At 48.8% G+C, this 17,662-nt stretch overlaps 1 protein-coding gene across 10 annotated transcripts in view; it reads left to right on the top strand.

Moving 5' to 3' along the window:
• The window catches only part of PTK2 (protein tyrosine kinase 2), a 352,211-nt gene that overhangs the window by 322,166 nt on the left and 12,383 nt on the right, over window positions 1-17,662 (top strand). For 7 of the 10 annotated variants that reach the window (XM_019553237.1, XM_019553254.1, XM_019553174.1 and 4 more), the window contains 6 exons: window positions 5,561-5,600; window positions 6,048-6,154; window positions 9,101-9,109; window positions 12,043-12,198; window positions 13,137-13,217; window positions 14,440-15,649. In XM_019553237.1, coding sequence (XP_019408782.1) covers window positions 5,561-5,600; window positions 6,048-6,154; window positions 9,101-9,109; window positions 12,043-12,198; window positions 13,137-13,217; window positions 14,440-14,652 — 606 coding nt within the window. In that variant the 3' untranslated portion in view covers window positions 14,653-15,649. Of the gene's footprint in view, window positions 1-5,560; window positions 5,601-6,047; window positions 6,155-9,100; window positions 9,110-12,042; window positions 12,199-13,136; window positions 13,218-14,439; window positions 15,650-17,662 lie in introns of those variants that run through there. The other 3 variants (XM_019553193.1, XM_019553228.1, XM_019553184.1) reach the window with 2 other exon arrangements.

The raw sequence follows: 17,662 nt of genomic DNA, 5'->3' as shown, positions 1-17,662 counted from the left end.
AAATTGGATGCTTATCTTGCTGGGATCCTATGACCCCAGCTGACTTCCTGCCCCTGGGCCAGGGGGCTGGACTAGATGATCTCCCGAGGTCCCTTCCAGCATTAATGTCTATGAAATCTATGAGAGGCTGGTGGTGATAGTAATAGTAGTGCACTGTTACCTTGACATGCAGCTGCCGTTAGAAAGGTATCAGACATACTGCCCTTGGTTTCAGAGTCATTTGCTGATGGCAGAGGAATATTGGGAATCGGGAGTCCTGGTTTTATTCCTAGTTGATGAAAATTAAACGTCTCAAATCTAGTGGTAAATTGTCCCAACTCCATCCCATCCCCTCCCTCTCCCCCTATCCAGCCAGTCTGCAGGTGCCGTCTCTGCCACATGGGGATGCTAGAACTCCTCAATTTAATATATTTCCCCTAACCTTGTTTTAATAGGAGTGAAGTGAAATATAAATCCAAAATACACCCCCCACCCCCACAGAGCCATAGAACTCGTTAAGCAAAATCCATGCAATGCATGATTAGGAAATCTGTGGATGACACCAAGCCAGGGGGAGTTGCAAACATGCTGGAGGGTAGGACTAGGACCCAGAATGACCTGGGTAGACTGGAGAAATGATGCACAGTCAACCAGGTAAAATTCAACGAGGACAAGTGCAGAGTCCTGCATTTGGGATGGAATAAACCCATGTCTGAATACAGACCAGGGAATGACTGGCTTGGTTGCAGTAGTGCAGAGAAGGACCTGGGGGTACAGTGGACCATAAACTGTCTGTTTTTGTTGCCAAAAAAGCCAACAGTATCCTGGGTTGTATTAACAGGATTGCCACTTGCAAATGAAGGGAAGCAATTCTTCCACTGTTCAGCACCGGTGAGGCCTCACCTGGAGCACTGTGCCCACACTTCCAAAAAAGATGTAGACAGATTGGGAAGAGTCCAGCAGAGTGACAAAAGTGATAGGAGGCCTGGGAAGCATGGCTTAGGAAGACAGGCTGAAAAAACTACAGTTATTTAGTTTGGAAAAGTGAACAGTGAGGGGGTGATTTGGTAGCAGTCTTCAAATCCCTAAAGAGTGATTTATGGAGAAGATGGCAATGGACTTGTCTCTGGCTGTAGGGGTCAGGCCTAAGAACAGTGGTCTCAAGCTGCAGCAGAGGAAATTTGTACGGGGTTCCCTCGCTTTATGCAGGTTCTGTATGTGTGAATTCACTGTTATGTGATGACGCTTTTTATACCAAAAATTTGTTATATGCAAGGTAAATTTACTCTTATGTGATTGGTGTGGTGGAAGTCCACAGTCAACTGTTTGTGTGGTTCGTTGTGGGAGTGATGCCACAGGTGGAGAAAGAAAAAATTATTTGTGGGGAGGGCTGAGCTGGGTGGTGGTGCCCGGGCTGGGCTGCAGTGTCAGCTCCTGCAGCCTGGCCCAGTCCAGCCCGTCAGCGCGGTGCCCCAGGAGCTGTGAGCCATGAAGCTGCCCAGCAGCAGTGCCCGTGGCCACTGCTCAGGACAGCTGATGACCGTGCTGCTGGAGCTGCAGCTGTCCCAGGAGCGGCGCAACGCCTCATCAGTGTGGTCGAGGGGGTCAGTCCAGTGGAGCTTTGGAACGTATCCCTATTTGTTCCATTGCAAAGTGAGTTCCCTTTATGCAGATTTGAGGTATGTGCCGGTTTTCAGGAACGCATGTACAGCATAAAGCGAGGGAAATCTGTATTGGAGATTGGGAGGGACTTTAAGTCTGAGGGTGGTCAGGCATTGGACCAGGCAACCTAAAAAAGCCCTGGAAATTTTCAAGACCAGGTTAGACAGACCCTTGGCTGGGATGATCTAGCCAGGGAGGATCCTGTCTTGAGCAGGGGGCAGGACTAGAAGACCTTGTGAGGGCCCTTCCAGTCCTACTTTCTTATGATCCGGTAATGTCCCCTGAATGTTTTTTGGCTGAAACATTCACCAGGTACCTAAATTTAGGCTTTTGCAGATGCACATGAGTCTGAACCAGGCGAGTGCCTGGCTCCTGCCTAAGTTCCAGTGCCGCTGCAAAGCAAAGTAGCATTTACATTCTGCAGGCGGTCGCAGTCCAGCTGGCACACTGATCACACCAGCACAGACCAGCCGCTTTGAAATCAGTATACCGTGCCGCAACCCATGTATACTGTGAGCACAGGGGAATGTGGCACGACTTTGTATTATAGCATTGCCCTCTGCAGCCAAGAGTGCAAGTCTGGAGGGTCAGCAGGTAACCAAGGAAAAGGGAGCCCAACTCTGTAGCCAAGTGGGTGGTGCTCCCAGCTGGGGGGGGCAAGTCCTGGGTTTGTATCCAGCGTCCATCTAATGGATAGACAGTTGAGAGAGCAGAACCCAGTACCTTCTCCCAGCTGTGAGAGTCTGTAGTACTAGGCTGAAGTCAGACTTCCTTTGGCTTGTGCTCCTGGCCCTCTGACTGTCATGTGCTTGGCTGCAGAGAGGCCTTGCTTCAACAGGAGGGATGAAGGCACAGGCTGTTATACACCTTCTGGGAGATGGGAGACGTGGCTTGGGATGCCATCGGCTGACTGAAGGTGCCCAAGAACCCAGGTCTCGCTCCTTTTCGAATGACATGCTGTAACCACTAGGCTAAACTGTAAAAGATGGGAACCAGAGCCGTTGAGTAATGAGCATGTGCGTGCTCAGTTTGGTGTTCCTCTAGATCCCAAAGTATGAACTATACAATCCTGAGTCTCCTAGCCAGCTCTAGACAGCTCACAGCTCAGTGCCTAGGCTCTCTAAATCATTCTTCAGAGGCCCCTTCTTCTCTAACCTGATTTTTTGGGGATCTCCCCCCTGGAACCGAGAGAGTGTAACTTTTAAAGCTGGCCAAGCCTGCAGTGCAGGGTCTACAGGGCCACCCCTGGTTGTGAAATTGGTGGGAGTTGGGTACCTTCATACCTTGGATGGCCTGGGCCCTCACCTTTCCCTGCCTGTAACATGGAAGTAACATGGTTGTTAGTATTGCTGAGCCACACGGATGTATTTGGAGGATAAATACACTGACAAATATGAAGAATTCAGACGCTGTTGTGATGGGGTCATAGGATTGGCAAGCTCAGATGTTCTCTCATATGCAGATATCGGGTGTGATCAAGTCCCCGCTAGTAACAGCTAGTTTAGACAAGTCAAGTGAGCAAAGTGGTGTGCAGTGATTTATACTGGATTCATCTGTAGCTGAGGATAAGTTTGTGCCAGCACATGTGTTTCTGCATCTTGCTCTGTGATCTCCAAATGTTGTTCTTTTCTGAGTTTTAAAAATGCAGCTTCTTTCAGTTTGATACACAAGACTCTCTAAAATCTTTCTAACCTTTCTACTTTGTAGGAAAAGGGTTTCACTTGATAAGTGAAGACTCTGCTGAGATGTTTTACTGCTGTGCTTCACTGAGAGCTGTAGCTATGTCGATTCTTTTCATTTGCAAAGGAAACCCTTTATGCAGATGTCCTTTCATGAAGCAAAGATTATCTATCTGCATCACGTTGCCTTACAAGAATACAATGTCAGATCCTATATAATGTATTCATTCTGTTGTGACTAAACAGACTTTCATCTTACTTGGCAGAAAGGTATACAAATATAATTAGCAAGGAAAAGCGCTTCAGTCCAACATGAAATGCTTGTAAATTAGTAAGTGAAGCATCTATGATTTTATGAGGCTCGTAAAGTCCTTAAGGGTGATTTAAGCTCAGCAACTGAAATGGACCTAGAGCATGCAGTTTTCTAATCATTCTGCTTCAGTTTCATCTCAACAGCCATGACTTGATTCAACATTGACATCTGGATAAAAAAACACATTTTTTGTAAACATGCCATCCCGTTTAATTAATGCTGGCATCATCCTTGAAAGGACAAGCCCTTTGTAATACGGCTGGAGCATGATTCAGTTCTAGATGGCAGAAAATCAGAAGTGGCTTCTTACCTTAAATAACACGATCTGAACTTGTAGTTCAAAAATACAGGATTTCTGTAATACTTTAAAGCAGGCTTGTCCAACGTACAGCCCGTGGGCTGCCATGCGGCCCGCCAAGCCATTTTATCTGGCCTGAGGTCCCTCGCTCGGGACAGACAAGGAGTCCTGGCGCCTGCTCCGTGCTCCACAGCGGAGGCGGGGCAGCGGCGAGGTGGGCAGGGCTGCCTCGCAGGCCCCAGCCAGCACCGAGGGGAGGGGAGCTGCTTACCCCCGCAGGGCCGGGCTCATCAGGTGAGCCGGGTCCCGCCACCGTTGCCCTGAGGGCTGTGTGGTGTGGGGCTGCCCCAGCCGCACCTGACTGGCCGAGCTGGGGACAGCGCCTGCGATTTCTTCTCTGGCTCCACCCCTCGGCCCCGGCGTGTGCCCGGGGGAGCTGCAGCGTGGCCCGTGCACTGCCCGCATGTGTGGTGGACGGAGGCACCGGGTAAGTTCCCACACGGAGCAGGGGCTGGAGCCGGGCTGGGTGCGAGGCAGGAGGAGCCTGGCCCAGAGGCGCTCTACATCTAGCCGCCTCCTTGGAGGTTCAGGTCCTGCTAATGTAGCCTGCACAGCTGAGGATGGGGGTCTGCGTCCGGTCACTGGCGGGGAGGATGCGCGTCCGGGAGCGCATGTGCTCCTGCCTCTGCCTCCCCGCCCCGACACAAGCCCATGCCCTGCGCTGCCAGAGTGGCCTCGCATGGGACGCCAACCAGTGGCCACTGGCACTGCCGGCCCGCGCCTGCCTCCTCACCCCCCTGCCCTGCCCTGCCCCGCAGCAAGACGGTGCCTGCTCCCCTGGCCAGTCTCCCCCCGGGCGCTGTGGCTCTCCGGACCTGGCCACCCACGCGTGAGGCCCTGAGGGGGCCGCTTCGCATGTGCTGCTGGGGACAGGAGGAGCCCGACTGGGTCTGCACTGGCCAGAAGTGGCGGCAGAGCCATGTGCCGCTTGGGATGGGACGAGTCTGCACCGGTCAGTCCTGAGCAGCACACGGCTCTGCCACCGCTTCTGCTGGCCAGTGCAGACCTGGCCAGCCTCCTCCCATGGGAAGACAACTTGAGGTGCATGCTGCTTTTCCTGGCTGGTGCCAACCCAGTTCTGCCCAGGCGGGTCCTGCAGCACCATGTCAACCCGGGCATGGCACCAGCAAGCCAGGCGGGTCCCAGGTCAACTCCGGCCTGGCCCCATGGCTTCTCCAGCACCAGGTCAACCCAGTTGTAGCCAAGCAGCTTCCGCAGCACCATGTCAACCCAGGCATGCATGCCATGTTAACCCCTGCAACTTCATTGGTGTCAAAGATCACGTGACATCACTTCCTGATGTGATACCACTTCCTGTGAGGTCTTTGAATATGGCTCGTCGGCCCACTGGGTGATAAAAAGTTTGTGAACTGGCCCCACATTCAAAAAGATTGGACACCTCTGCTTTAAAGTGATGGGGAATGGGAAATATCTTTCTGGATGGTCTGTGGTTGGAATTCTTATAATTCGAGTGATTTAAGATCAAAACCACTAGCTTCATATTGAGGATCCTGAGTTGTAAACTCAGTGACTATAATTACTCAACTAATCTTAATTTTTCTATTACAGGCTGGTAACCAGCACATATATCAGCCTGTGGGAAAACCAGGTAAGTCATAAACTCACCATATCATCAGCATAAAGTCTGAAGCTGGCAATCCTTGGTTCTTCAGACCTCCGAAATGACACAGTAGGGTTTAACACCACAGCAGTATATAATGGCGTTGCCAGATTCTTTCAAACAAGGCGTCTGGTATTGGGTAAGAAAGTGAAATTAGGCTGATTTTCAGAGGTGCGGGGCATTAGCAGCTCTCGTCTGTCACATCGAGATGTGCCTGATGCCTCTGAAGATGTTTTAGATGCTGTACCCTGGCCCTGCATTGAACATTTATACTAGATTTTTGAGACCTTATCGAAACAAATGTGTTCTCTTCATTGTGGAAGGGCTTTAAGAACATACTGATTTACTGCACTGTTTGTTGCCTCGGCTGCTTGTAAATCCAAGAGAACCGAGCGCAGTAATCCTTCAGTAAGTGTAAAATGTTTTGTCAACTAGATCATGCAGCTCCACCAAAGAAGCCTCCTCGCCCCGGAGCCCCCAGCCATTTGGGAAGCCTCGCCAGCCTCAACAGTCCGGTGGACAGCTACAACGAAGGGGTGAAGGTACATTGCGGAGGGGCGCTGGGCAGGAGGTGCTGCTGAAAGTGAAATCGGAACGGAAGCTTGTGACTGCATATGTTGTTGTGGGACGTGTTTGCGCTGGCTGTTTATTGGGTTTAGCAGGGTTTATTCACTGGGTCTTGTGCATCGTGCACTTTGGTACTGTGGTTTTGCCTTTGGCTCCAGAAAGATCCTATTAGGAACAAGAACTTCTAAAACTCCCTCTCCATCCCTCCCGCCTCTGTGCGTTGCGGGGCTTTGTTAGTCTCACTCCATGTTTGAAGAGCAGCTGACTTGTGAGCTCCAAGGTCCCCTGTTCTGCAGTGGGGAGTGGGGAGGGGCAAACTCCTACAGGCCCTTTTGCTGTGTCACCATTATTCGGGGGATGCCCAGAGTGCCCTAAGCTCCTGCTCCCCAGGACTGGGGGGGGGACAGACAGACCCTGTGGGTATTAATTTTCTTTTCAAGGAGGTCCCTGTCCCCTGCTGTGCTGTGAGGTTCCAGCATGCTCCTTGCTTCAGTGTCACAGCTCGCCTCAGCCCGTGGGGGGGGTGGCAGAGGAGGGCCCAGGTCAGTGGTGTGATTCAGTGTAGGGATGTGGTTATGCCAAAGTTTTCTTGTTCCTGGGTCCATTTCCCATGGATAGAGAAGAACACAAGTGAAGAGTTACACAACTGCTACACTGATTCAAAAAACACCTCCCAGTGCCTTCATCTCTCAAGTGGGCACTGGGGTGGGCAGGTGCCGAGGTGGCACCAGTGTCTAGGACTTTTGCCCTGGAGGATCATGCCCTGGAGCAGATCCCGTAGGCTGACCCCGAATGCTAGAAATGGCGTGTTTTAACTGCCCCCTCTGCCATTGCCGAGATGACTGGAACGTCTTCATTAATGCCTGTGTTCCCTCCAGCATGAGCCTGGTTCCCCGTCTTGGGGATTTCTTTGTTTTGCCTTTTTAATTGGCATGAGATTAAAACTCAAGGGGCCTTGTGTGCCTTCTGCAGGGAAAAGCTGGAGCTGTTCTTGCTGGCAGCTGCTTTCAGTGGCTTGGGAATGTGGGAAAGGATGTTTCCACAACACAGCACCTTCTCTCCTTGTAGCCTTTCACCTCCACGGTCTGTCCTGCTCTGGGAAGCCATTGCTCCTGCTGCAGGATTAGCGCTCCAGAGTCTTGGCCAACATCCGTCCTGCTCGTGCCCGTGTCCCACCCGTTTTCTCAGCTGATGCTGACAGAGGGGATTTATTTGTGTTCGAAAGAGGGGAGAGCATGAGAGCTCACGCAAGCCTGTGCTGACCAGCGCAGGCTCCCACAAAACCAGAAGGGTGAGGCCCTGCAGTTGTACAAACCAGTCTAGAGGAAGGCAATTTGGTTGAAGTTTTACAAGTGCTCTCCATAGAAAGAGAAAACAAAGCCTCCCCCAGTCTGCAGGGAAGAACTGAGCTCCCACGCTGGGGCAGACCTGAATTATGGTTAGTGATGTCTGTGCTATGGTTTTGAGGAAAATATGGAGAACCCGGTCCACCCCTGCCTGTAGAATTCAAAACAAACCATCAAAGCTGAACTCTCCCTATTGCTTTTGCTCCAAGGTTATCCGAATGCTTAAGAATCAGTAGAAGCAGTCTCAAGCAAGGGTTTGTTATAAAACAGCATTAGTGCTTTTCAAGTTGGCCAAGCCTCAGAGACTGTAAAAAACCCTGTAATAGCTGTGTTCCTTAACTCAGCTTTTCAATCTAAAATTCCCTTTATAAACCCTGACACTTGATGAACATCCAAAATATTTGCAGAAAAAGCATTTTCTGATGCCAGAGCCCAGCAAAAGGAACAAAGCAAAGGCAGCGGGAGATGATAGAGTTAATAAAAGATTCACAGGCTCTCAATTACCGGAGTTACTGGTTTCCCTAAAAGAGAAATGGTTTTGTCAGCTTTCTGCACTGATCTTAAAATGGGTTTGCTTTACCCTTCTTCAGGAAGTCGCAGTGCTTTGCTTTTGGACAAAACTGAAGACTTTTCTGGAATCGTGAGAGCATAAAGTATGATAAAGCAGCCTGTCTCCTGCAGGCTGGTTGAGCATATAAATTCCTACGTCTCTTTTTCCACAATGGCCAAGTACAAGTAAAAGAACAAGAATTGGGTTCTTTAATCCCAAGTTGATTATGCCAAAAATGTGCAGCGCACGGTGTTTTGTTGAGAGAAAATCAGCCAGCCTGTGCAAAGATAACCCTGGCCATTTTAGTCTGTGGTTGAGCAATGTTGGTGTTGGCTATAGAAACGGGAGAGACACACAAATAACTATCCAGGAATACAGATGCAATTCTTCTGAAACTGAGGCCTAGCAGAGGGATCAGATGGCCTGTGTGTCATGCATCCAGCATGGTCTCTCAGTAGTTTTAGCCACAAGCCTGACCAGGCTCTATGAGCATGGGCAGTACAGTTCAATGGGTAAATATTTCCTATGACAAGCACTTGAAAAGTTCAAGGGAGGCTTGTGTAACCTTGGCCTGATCTCTTGAGAAATGGACTGATGGTACGTGTAAAAGGACTGGCCTTTCTCCAGGCCGCTGCCTTCCCACTGTGACAGAGTCCCTGGCTCCATTTTACCCTCTTCCTCCTTGCCAGATTGGCATGTTCCTGTCCAGCTTTGCATGTCATCTCCCCCATTTATTTCATATAGTGTAAGCACGGGTGCATGGCCAACATTGCTACTCCTTGCGCTGGGTGCTGAGCAGGGGGCACAGGCTTCTGTAACAAATGAACCGGGAGCTAACAAGACACAGGCAGAGTTGTTAAGAATGCTTCCCCCCCTATTTTTTAGCAGGCTTTTTTTAAACTGGTCTCTTATTGCTGCGGTGTTTTGTCTGGTTTTTTTCCTGCTCCATTATTAATATTGTTTTTCTTTTTTCCTTCCTTCTGGTAAATTTCTTTAACCTTCCCCCACATTCTGCTCAACAATAGCCATGGCGGGTAAGCACAGAGTATGCATGTGCGCGCGCGCTAATCACAGATGTCTTTGCATGTGACATTGCTGTAACTTCTGAATTCCCCACCTCCCACCAGTAACAGGCTTCCTTTTCCCAAGGCATTTTCCAGTTAGTATATTCAGTTGCTTCTGTGTTGGATTTTCTTTCAGCACCTCCTTAGTGGTACGCAGCAACACTGTGCTAAAGCCTGGATTCCTTACTCCAGCAAAGCTCCACGTAGGCAGCCTGATGGCTTTCTCTGGGTGTGTCTACATGTGCACTTTCATGTGCAGTAGACTATTTTACTGCACATTAAAGCATCATAAAGTGGTATTATGCTAATGAGCAGTAAAATAGTCTACTATGCATGAAGCGTCGCTGAAAAAGCATGCAAATGCACTACTGGGCATTGGCACAGCCTAATGTGCATTAATTCAGTATTTCAGGGCATTTATACATGTGCTTTGGGTGCAGGAGGGGAGGACGCTTGAATTGGAGCAGCTCCGAGAGCCACTTTAATTCAGGTGCCCAAAACATCTTGTGTATCAGTGTCCCTGCACTTCCAAATGGTGGCAGCTTGTTAAATGAGGTTTAGATAAAGCTCCCGTGCTGCCATTTTGAAGCACAGACACGCTGATACACGAGATGCAGGAGGCTGCTGGAGTGCGGTAATTGCCCCACTTGAGCAGACTCAATTAAGTGATTAATTGAGTCTGCTCCGATGCACTGGAATGCCAGCGCATTGGCATCGGAGCAGTCTTCCTGCTCATGCATAGGCCTCCCTTTGGGGCCAGACACATTAATGTATGAGCTCCTTCAGTACCTAAAAATACGGTTTGGAAAAAGTCTTTGCCTTTCCCCTCTGTAGCTGGCTAAGCTTGAATAGTTTTGCTTGTGGTTGGTGCAAGTGAGTGAAATTACTGGGGAGCCGAGTCACGGAAGAGAGTTCAGCTTTTACTCTGGAGTGGCAGAGTCCTAGAGTGCTCCCTTTGGAGAGTGAGATCTGCAGTCTGAGCCTTTGTCTCCTTTGTCCTGGTCACAGAGGGAGTGGCAAGGAACCAGTGACAGGTAACTGGGGTTGGGTTCATGGAGGGCTTTACTTACTAGGACCAAAACTTCGACCCAAATCTTATATTCAAAGGGGAATAGTGCAGAGTCCTCAGGGGGAACCTGTGTTTTGTTTTTTGCACTTTGTTCTTTCAGGGTCTAGCTTTACCCCCAGGTAGAAAGAGTTGAGGTGATCAAACCTAAAGGCCCAGGATGCTTGGATGGCCTCGGTGCTGCTCAGGATAGGGTGCAGCTGTGCAGCCAGGTCCCTGGGCTTTCTTTTTCTCCTTTTCCCCCTCCCCATGTGGTCATTCATTAGCATCAAGCGTAGCAGACCATCTTTACAATCTAAGCCAGTAGTGCTCTCAGTTTTGGCCCTGTGGGCACACGGGCAGTCTCCAAGCTGGATCGGGCCCCACGCCTCTCCCCCCCATGTGCCAGAATCAGGGCCTGCGCTGCCTCCACCTGGCTGGAGCCCAATCCTGCCCAAGGTGGGGGCATTGCAGGATCCCCAGAGCCCAATCCTGCACATGAGGGCCAGGGGGAGGCAACAGGGGACTTTGCCTATACCCAGCTGTGAGTGGGCTCCTGGGGTCCTGTGCCACCCCTGCCCAACTGGGATTAGGTCCTAGGGGGGCCCTGCACCGCCCCCATGCACTGGGTTGGGTTGGGTACACACTTGACCCTAATGCACAGGGCCACAGTCCGCAGGGCTCCCCACAGAGCCTCATGGACCAGATTAAATAGAGCCAAGGGCTGTTTTGGGCTCATGGGCTGGGCGTTGAGCATCCCTGGTGTAAGCAAAAGTGGTGCCAAGAGGATAGATTGCGCAGAGAAGGCAATGTCGGCGAAGTGTGACCCCTCCTCCTGGCAGGGTCACCTCAGTCTTGCTTGGATTCAGCTTGAGCCAGCTGCAATTTAGTGGGAGTTTTGCATGAGTAAGGAGTGCTGCATTTGGCCCAGTCTCTTTCCAACATCCTGGAAAGGGTATTTGAAAACGTCGTCTCGTTGCCTGCAGTGTTGGCACTCGCAGTGAAACGATAAGAATCCCCCCCACTCCTCAATTTTCTTTAATTTTCCATGCAGTTCCACCAATAACCATGTACCCTGCAGTCCCCTCCTCTCTCCCGAGTGTAGTGGTGAGTCGGTACCCTCAGCACAGTTGCCAGGACTGAAAACAATTGCCTGAAGATGTCAGGGCTGGCACTCCATTGCCGGCACTGTGGTGTTCTTTGCTCCTAGGCAGAATGAGTGCAAAGAGCATGAAGCAGAGCCAGAGTTTGGCAGTGGGCCGCCGGCATACATGACTTTGGAGGTGCAAGGCAGCGAAGAGTCAGGGCCTCCCTATCAGAAGAAACTATTTGTGCAGCTCTGTCTGTCTGCGCGGGTGAATCTCAGGAGGGGGGAGTATGCCATCTGAGCTTGTAACCGAGAAATCCAGTGTATTGATAGAACCAGTGGCGCCGAGTGCCCAGTTTACCCCTAGACCTTGCATCATGAAATCTGCACCTCGGAGGTGGACTTCTGCAGAAGTACCAAGGGACTGTTCCCTGCAGGATAGAGCCTCTTGAAATGTGCTGCAGGTGGGGATGAGAAGTCCTGCACAACCTGTGATCCCGAGGCTGCTTTCTCTGCTCTGGGAGCTTCTCAGATTCATGGTGTAAAGTTCTTTCAACTCCATTTTGCTAATTGAGCTTGGGCAGAAAATTGCATTTAGCCCAAAATGCCTTCAGCGACACAGCCCAATCGGAGGCTGGGTTTTGGTGGGGAAGACTTGATCATAAGCTAGCAGCATTAATCGGCTTCCTGCAGCCAGGTTGGCGTTGGGTGCGGTAGCTGACCGCCATCTGCTGGGGAAAGCGAGGACAGCAACATCTCTTCTGTTTGCAGATTCAGCCGCAGGAAATCAGCCCTCCTCCCACTGCCAACTTGGACCGCTCCAATGATAAGGTATACGAGAATGTCACTGGATTGGTGAAAGCTGTAATAGAAATGTCCAGCAAAATCCAGCCAGCCCCTCCAGAGGAGTACGTGCCCATGGTGAAGGTAGGAAGAGGACATTTCCTGCAGTCAGTGTTTTACGTCTGTCCTGACGGGCACCAGTTATCAGAAATGTTACAGACCGAAAAGCTTGACAGTACGAGCTGTCTGTCTGTCTGCATCGGTGCGCATGCTGAGTTCTGCCTGCCTGCGGTGGGGCGGCTGTAAGCGCTGATGGTCAGGGCCTATGTGAGAAGCAGGACTTGCTAGACAATGTCATAATAGGGTTTAACATGCGCCATTGCTGTACTTTACCATTCATTGTTTAGCTGACACTGTCCGTTTCCTCCTCAGACCCGAGAGAAGGGGGTTTTGTGCGCGAAAGTTTGCTTAACCTCTCCCCCAGCTATGAAGTTTGCCCAGTGAAAGATATTACTAAAAATCTTGTTTGCCTGTCTGGACATTCATTTTATGAGCGCTCCTGAAATAGCATTACAGTTGACAACATCTTCCTTGACTGCCTGTGACCATGAAGGATTTAGCGTGCTGCATTCTCTCTCCATTTTTTAAAGAAAAATTAGTATTTTTAAAATTATCCCTTGATATAAGCATTTCAGCCAAAGTCAGTTGAATGCAGTGTGTATATATACCGCGTGTGCCCCATGCTAAGTTAGCTATGTGTTTTCTTTCTTGTGAAATTTAACGTAACCAAAGAAATAAGGGTAGGATTTTCAGCTGTTCAGCAGCATTGCTCTAACTGTTTGCATTGAGGTCACTGGTAAAATCCAAACTAAGCCTTTTTTATTATTATTCTTCTCACCCTAAATACTTTGACATCCAAAAGAAGTTTTAAATGAATAACAGGTGTTTGCTACCGAGGTGTTTGTTTCCACATGCATAAATGATGTACCAAAAAGGAAATAAAATAGTGCGTAAAAGGGTATTTGAGCCGCAAAACAGTAGTGAATACTGAACTGCGTTCTGTCCTGGTTTATTTTCATTAGGAGGTTGGTTTGGCACTGAGAACTTTGCTCGCAACTGTAGATGAAACCATTCCAGTGCTCCCAGCAAGCACTCACAGAGAGGTATGTAAAGATGTCCTCCTATTCTAACCAGCAGTCGGTGAGTCTGCAGCCATCCTCAATCAGGGTCAGTCGGTATCTGGACATGTATCACATCCTTTTCTAAAAAATAGAAATGTTAGAACCTTTTGATTCATTCACCCCACCCCTGACATGCATTGTGTTCTGGGTACTGACCCCTCCGATAGCACTTGGTATCTTAATCATTACATTGCTCTTTGGACATGGGCCGTATCCTGCCTGTCAGAGCAAACTGCTGAATTCCATGTCAGTAAACAGCATGCGTAACACACGAGGAGTTGGGGTACAGTGTTTACAGTGCCTACGTAGGAGTTAGGATTTTTATTTGGAGGCATCACCTGGGGATTAATTCCTGGGTGCCAGTTCAGCACATCTCACTGAATTATGATTTGCACACAAAACTCAGTAAACAGATCACTTAATGTGGCTGGTGGCAGCTCTTGCTCAAAAAATGCTCAGCAGTGACCTAATTCGAAGCAACAGTGGCTCAGCTACTTCCCTGCTTGCAGACCAGATCCCAGTGAGCCCGGGTCAGTCATCTTCCCCAGAGCTGTGTCTGTGCACACAAGATCTCGGAGGAACTGCAGGCACTGAGGATGCTCTAAGCACACAATACCCTGTGCAGCAGAGATGCCAAGTGACCCTCCTTCCAGACAGCTACCTTGCCTGCTGTGGGACTTGTTTAAACAAGCTTCAGCTTGCGGCTTTATTTCTATTATATTTTGTTACTGCTTGGAGTATCAATAAACATAATTTAATGGGGGGAGAGAGGCTGAGAGAATGATTCAGGGCAAAATGGAAACCCGTTCTCTAGGACCCAGGTTCAAATCCAGCCCTGATGAATAGGGTCCGATGCCTGTTAACCTCCAGTGGCTGTTCAGAGGCATAAGAGAGCAAGTTCAGGATCTAGTTCGCATTGGACAAGATGCAGCCTAACTGTATGTAGTGCTCCATATCATGAGGAAGTTATTTGAGTCTTGAGAGAGGCTCCAAACTGTTACCCTGCTCTAATCTCCTGCTGTTGAAATGGCAACCACACAGACTGAAATCTCAACCCCAGTGACTGAGTTTCACCTCGATGGTAGTGATCTCGTTTGTGGGGCGGGGGGATGCGGTCTGTGATGCCATTCTGGGTGCAGACTCCCAATGATTTGCCTCCTGTGAACATCAGTTTCTACAGCCTGACTGCATCTTGTCTTTTCAGATTGAGATGGCACAGAAGCTGCTGAACTCCGACTTGGCCGAACTCATTAACAAGATGAAGCTGGCACAGCAATATGTCATGACCAGCCTGCAGCAGGAATACAAAAAGCAAATGCTCACAGCTGCTCACGCTCTGGCTGTAGATGCCAAAAACTTGCTGGATGTTATTGATCAAGCCAGACTGAAAATGATTGGCCAGTCCAGACCCCACTAAATACCGAGGAGAGAGTTCTTGTCTGTCGGTGCAAGGGTGTTATCTAGCCTTCGACCAGCAGTGGGGATTAGCCTTGCATAGTCCTGGATTTCCAGTGACTCCTGCTTCAGCGGATCTGACTGACAACTGTTGGTTTTCTCTTATGAAAGTTTAAACCAAGTTTTTATCAAAAAGCCAACATGGTCTGAGATTAAAAAAGTGGCATTATCACAGAATTAAGTTTGTACAGAAGCCCTTGGAAGTGGTGTCTTGGGAACATGTTTACCCTAAAGCTGCCCGGGGGTTAAAGCTCAGAGCCAGAATTGTCCAAGCAGCAGACTGAAGAAAGATATTGTGCAGTGAAGAATTCTGGGAAACCTCAGGGCTGAGAATTCTTGCCCGCAGTATGCGAACTATCCAGACTGGAACCTTTTTTATTAGAACACTTACGTCGCAATATGCTAATCACGATTTACAGAGAAAATAAAAAAGCTATATTTTCAAGACTTCAGTCATTTCAGAACAAACTAAAGCCCTCTTCATCTTCCTGCCTTTTACTTTTATGTGGATATGTGAAGCATTTGTTTGGAAACTAGCTGTAGACACAACTGAAAACTCTTGTATGTCTTTTTCACCAGAATAACGTGCCAGTTTTTTGTAGCAATGTTATTTTCCTCGGCAGCAAAAATGCTGCTTTGTACCAGAGCTGCATTTAGAAGAGAGATTCTGTAACCATACATGTTCCCCATTTTTATATAATTTATAAAGAAAGATTAAAGCCATGTTGAATATTTTAAACCCGCTGTAGTTAACTAACCCATCTTTGTGTCTATCTTGCCTGGGAGGAGTTACAGCAGAGCAGTGTAACTATTTTCTTTGGTTTACCAGTTATACCATCTGTTCTGTTCAATAAAAACCACACTCCCTTTTGGTTGTTGGGGGATATAAATTATTCTCAGGAAGAATATAATGAACTGTACAGTTACTTTGACCTATTAAAAAGGTGTTACCAGTGAAATCCTGGCTCTTAATATTTTTTATGCTGCAAGGAACAATTTTTTTTTAAGGAATTTCTTCATCTGAACTTTCAGAAATACGTGGCACAGGGCACTTCTATACCCAGAATCAGTCATCTGAGTAGTAAGGGCTTAATTTGTCCTTTAGCCTGCTCCAAAACAAAGCGCCACACCCAAACAGTAATCGCTGTTAATTGAGGATATTAATATGGGAGGTGTTTTTACACCTGCTGTGGAGGTGGGAGGCTTTAATTAGCCACTCTAATTAAAGCACCACAGTGTCTTGTGTATCAGTGTCCCCATGCTTCAAAATGGCAGCAGGGGCACTTGAACTAAACTCACTCAACAAGCTTTTAGTTCAAGCGCCCCCACTGCCGTTTTGAAGTGCAGGAATGCTGATGCACGAGACGCAGGAGGCTGCTGGAGTGCAGTAATGGCCACGCTCCAGCAGATTCAATTAATCGAGTCTGCTCCAACATACTGTAATTACAGTGTGCCAGAGCAGCCTCCGCACTTGTATACAGGCACCCAAGAAGTTCTGCCCGCTTCCTGCCCTGGAGGGATAGCTGAGCAACCATTTTCTCCCTTTCGGAGCAGCAGGAGCCGATGCTTTTATTTCTCATTGGATAGTCCAGTTTTATACGCTGGTTAAGCCTCCCATAAATAAAGAAAGTGGATAGTCTCGGCAAATTCAAGACTTTCTATCACGACAGCGTGACAAACTTTTCAAGTGAGTCTGTTCCACTTCTGCATGACACACTTGACAGCCCAAGAATCAAACTGCAAGGGAGCAAATAAAGGAATACCTCAGGATGAAGATTTGAGGTATGGTGCAGTTTATCTGAAACTCCTGCAAGTCATTTTAGACAGCAGTAAGTATGTATTTAAATATGCCCACTACTGGCCGCCTTAAAAACAGTGAACCCCCTCCCCCCAAACTATTTTTCTCAGTTCAGTATTTTTAAAAAGAAAGCTGAAGCTTATGTCCTTAACATAAGCCAAGCAAGTGACAGGCTCCTAAGAGCAGTTGCACAGAACCAGGAAATGGGCACCAGATACCTAAATGAAGAGCACAATATAAAACATTTTCCTGTTAACCTCTGTTTTATTTAAACAAAAATAAAAACCCTTTTAAGTCTTGTGTGTAAAACCTTTTCTTTTTTAAAAAAAAAAGCAAAATTAACTAGCTCCTTAACCAGTTTTATGTTATCCTACACTGAAGTCTAGGCTGTGCAAGTCCAGGTCTAAGCCAGGCTTTGTTCCGCCCAGTGCAGGAGTCAGCAACATGGAGAATTGGCCCACCAAGCACCGGGACCCTGCAGACTGCAGGCGCATCCTGAAGCCTGCGTAGAGAAACCCTGACAGCAGCACCGTGTTTTGTACCACACACCAGCTAGGACTGGGACAAGGCACCAGCATGTCCCCAAACACAGCTCCTTCACAAATCCCCGATTTGTGGTCAGCGTGCTTCAGCACACTCCTTGCAAATCCCCGATCATGGTGGGCCTTGCACTAGGGAGCAGTTGCAGTGGCAGGCAATGGAAAAGGGGCTCTAACACGCCCCCAACCAGACAGGGACTGGTGCAGCAGTCAGGTAGGTAACAATCCACTCGAGGCTGAGCTTGCTGAATTCCAGTAGGTGGGAAATGGTGTGTGTGCAGGAACCTTTTGCTGGGGCTTGGGGTACAGCGGGGGGACCTCCCTTCACTCTGAGCAAGGGCTGCCTGCCCCCAGCTCCCCTTTAGTGTGCAGGGCCAGGGGCTGTCTTGCCCCAGGGCTTGCAGCTGGTGGGTGCTCTCATCTGTCCTGCTGCAGAGAAACTGTAAGGGGCAGAGGCAAGTCCAGCAGTCCTTGGAATGGAGTCATCTGCTGCTGAAGGTCAATGCCATAATAAATTATGCACTCATGACTGAGCTGTGTTTAATTCAGACCCTCCATCACTGAAAGGCTGTGGCCAGAGGAGTCTTACTGTGTGTCTGAGACTGCTCTCCAGTAGCTTTCAGGTTACATTTCAG

This window comes from Crocodylus porosus, unplaced genomic scaffold, assembly GCF_001723895.1.
Source record: "Crocodylus porosus isolate Cpor-Errol unplaced genomic scaffold, CroPor_comp1, whole genome shotgun sequence".
Lineage (NCBI taxonomy): Eukaryota > Metazoa > Chordata > Crocodylia > Crocodylidae > Crocodylus > Crocodylus porosus.
This window is presented reverse-complemented; position numbering and strand designations above follow the sequence as displayed.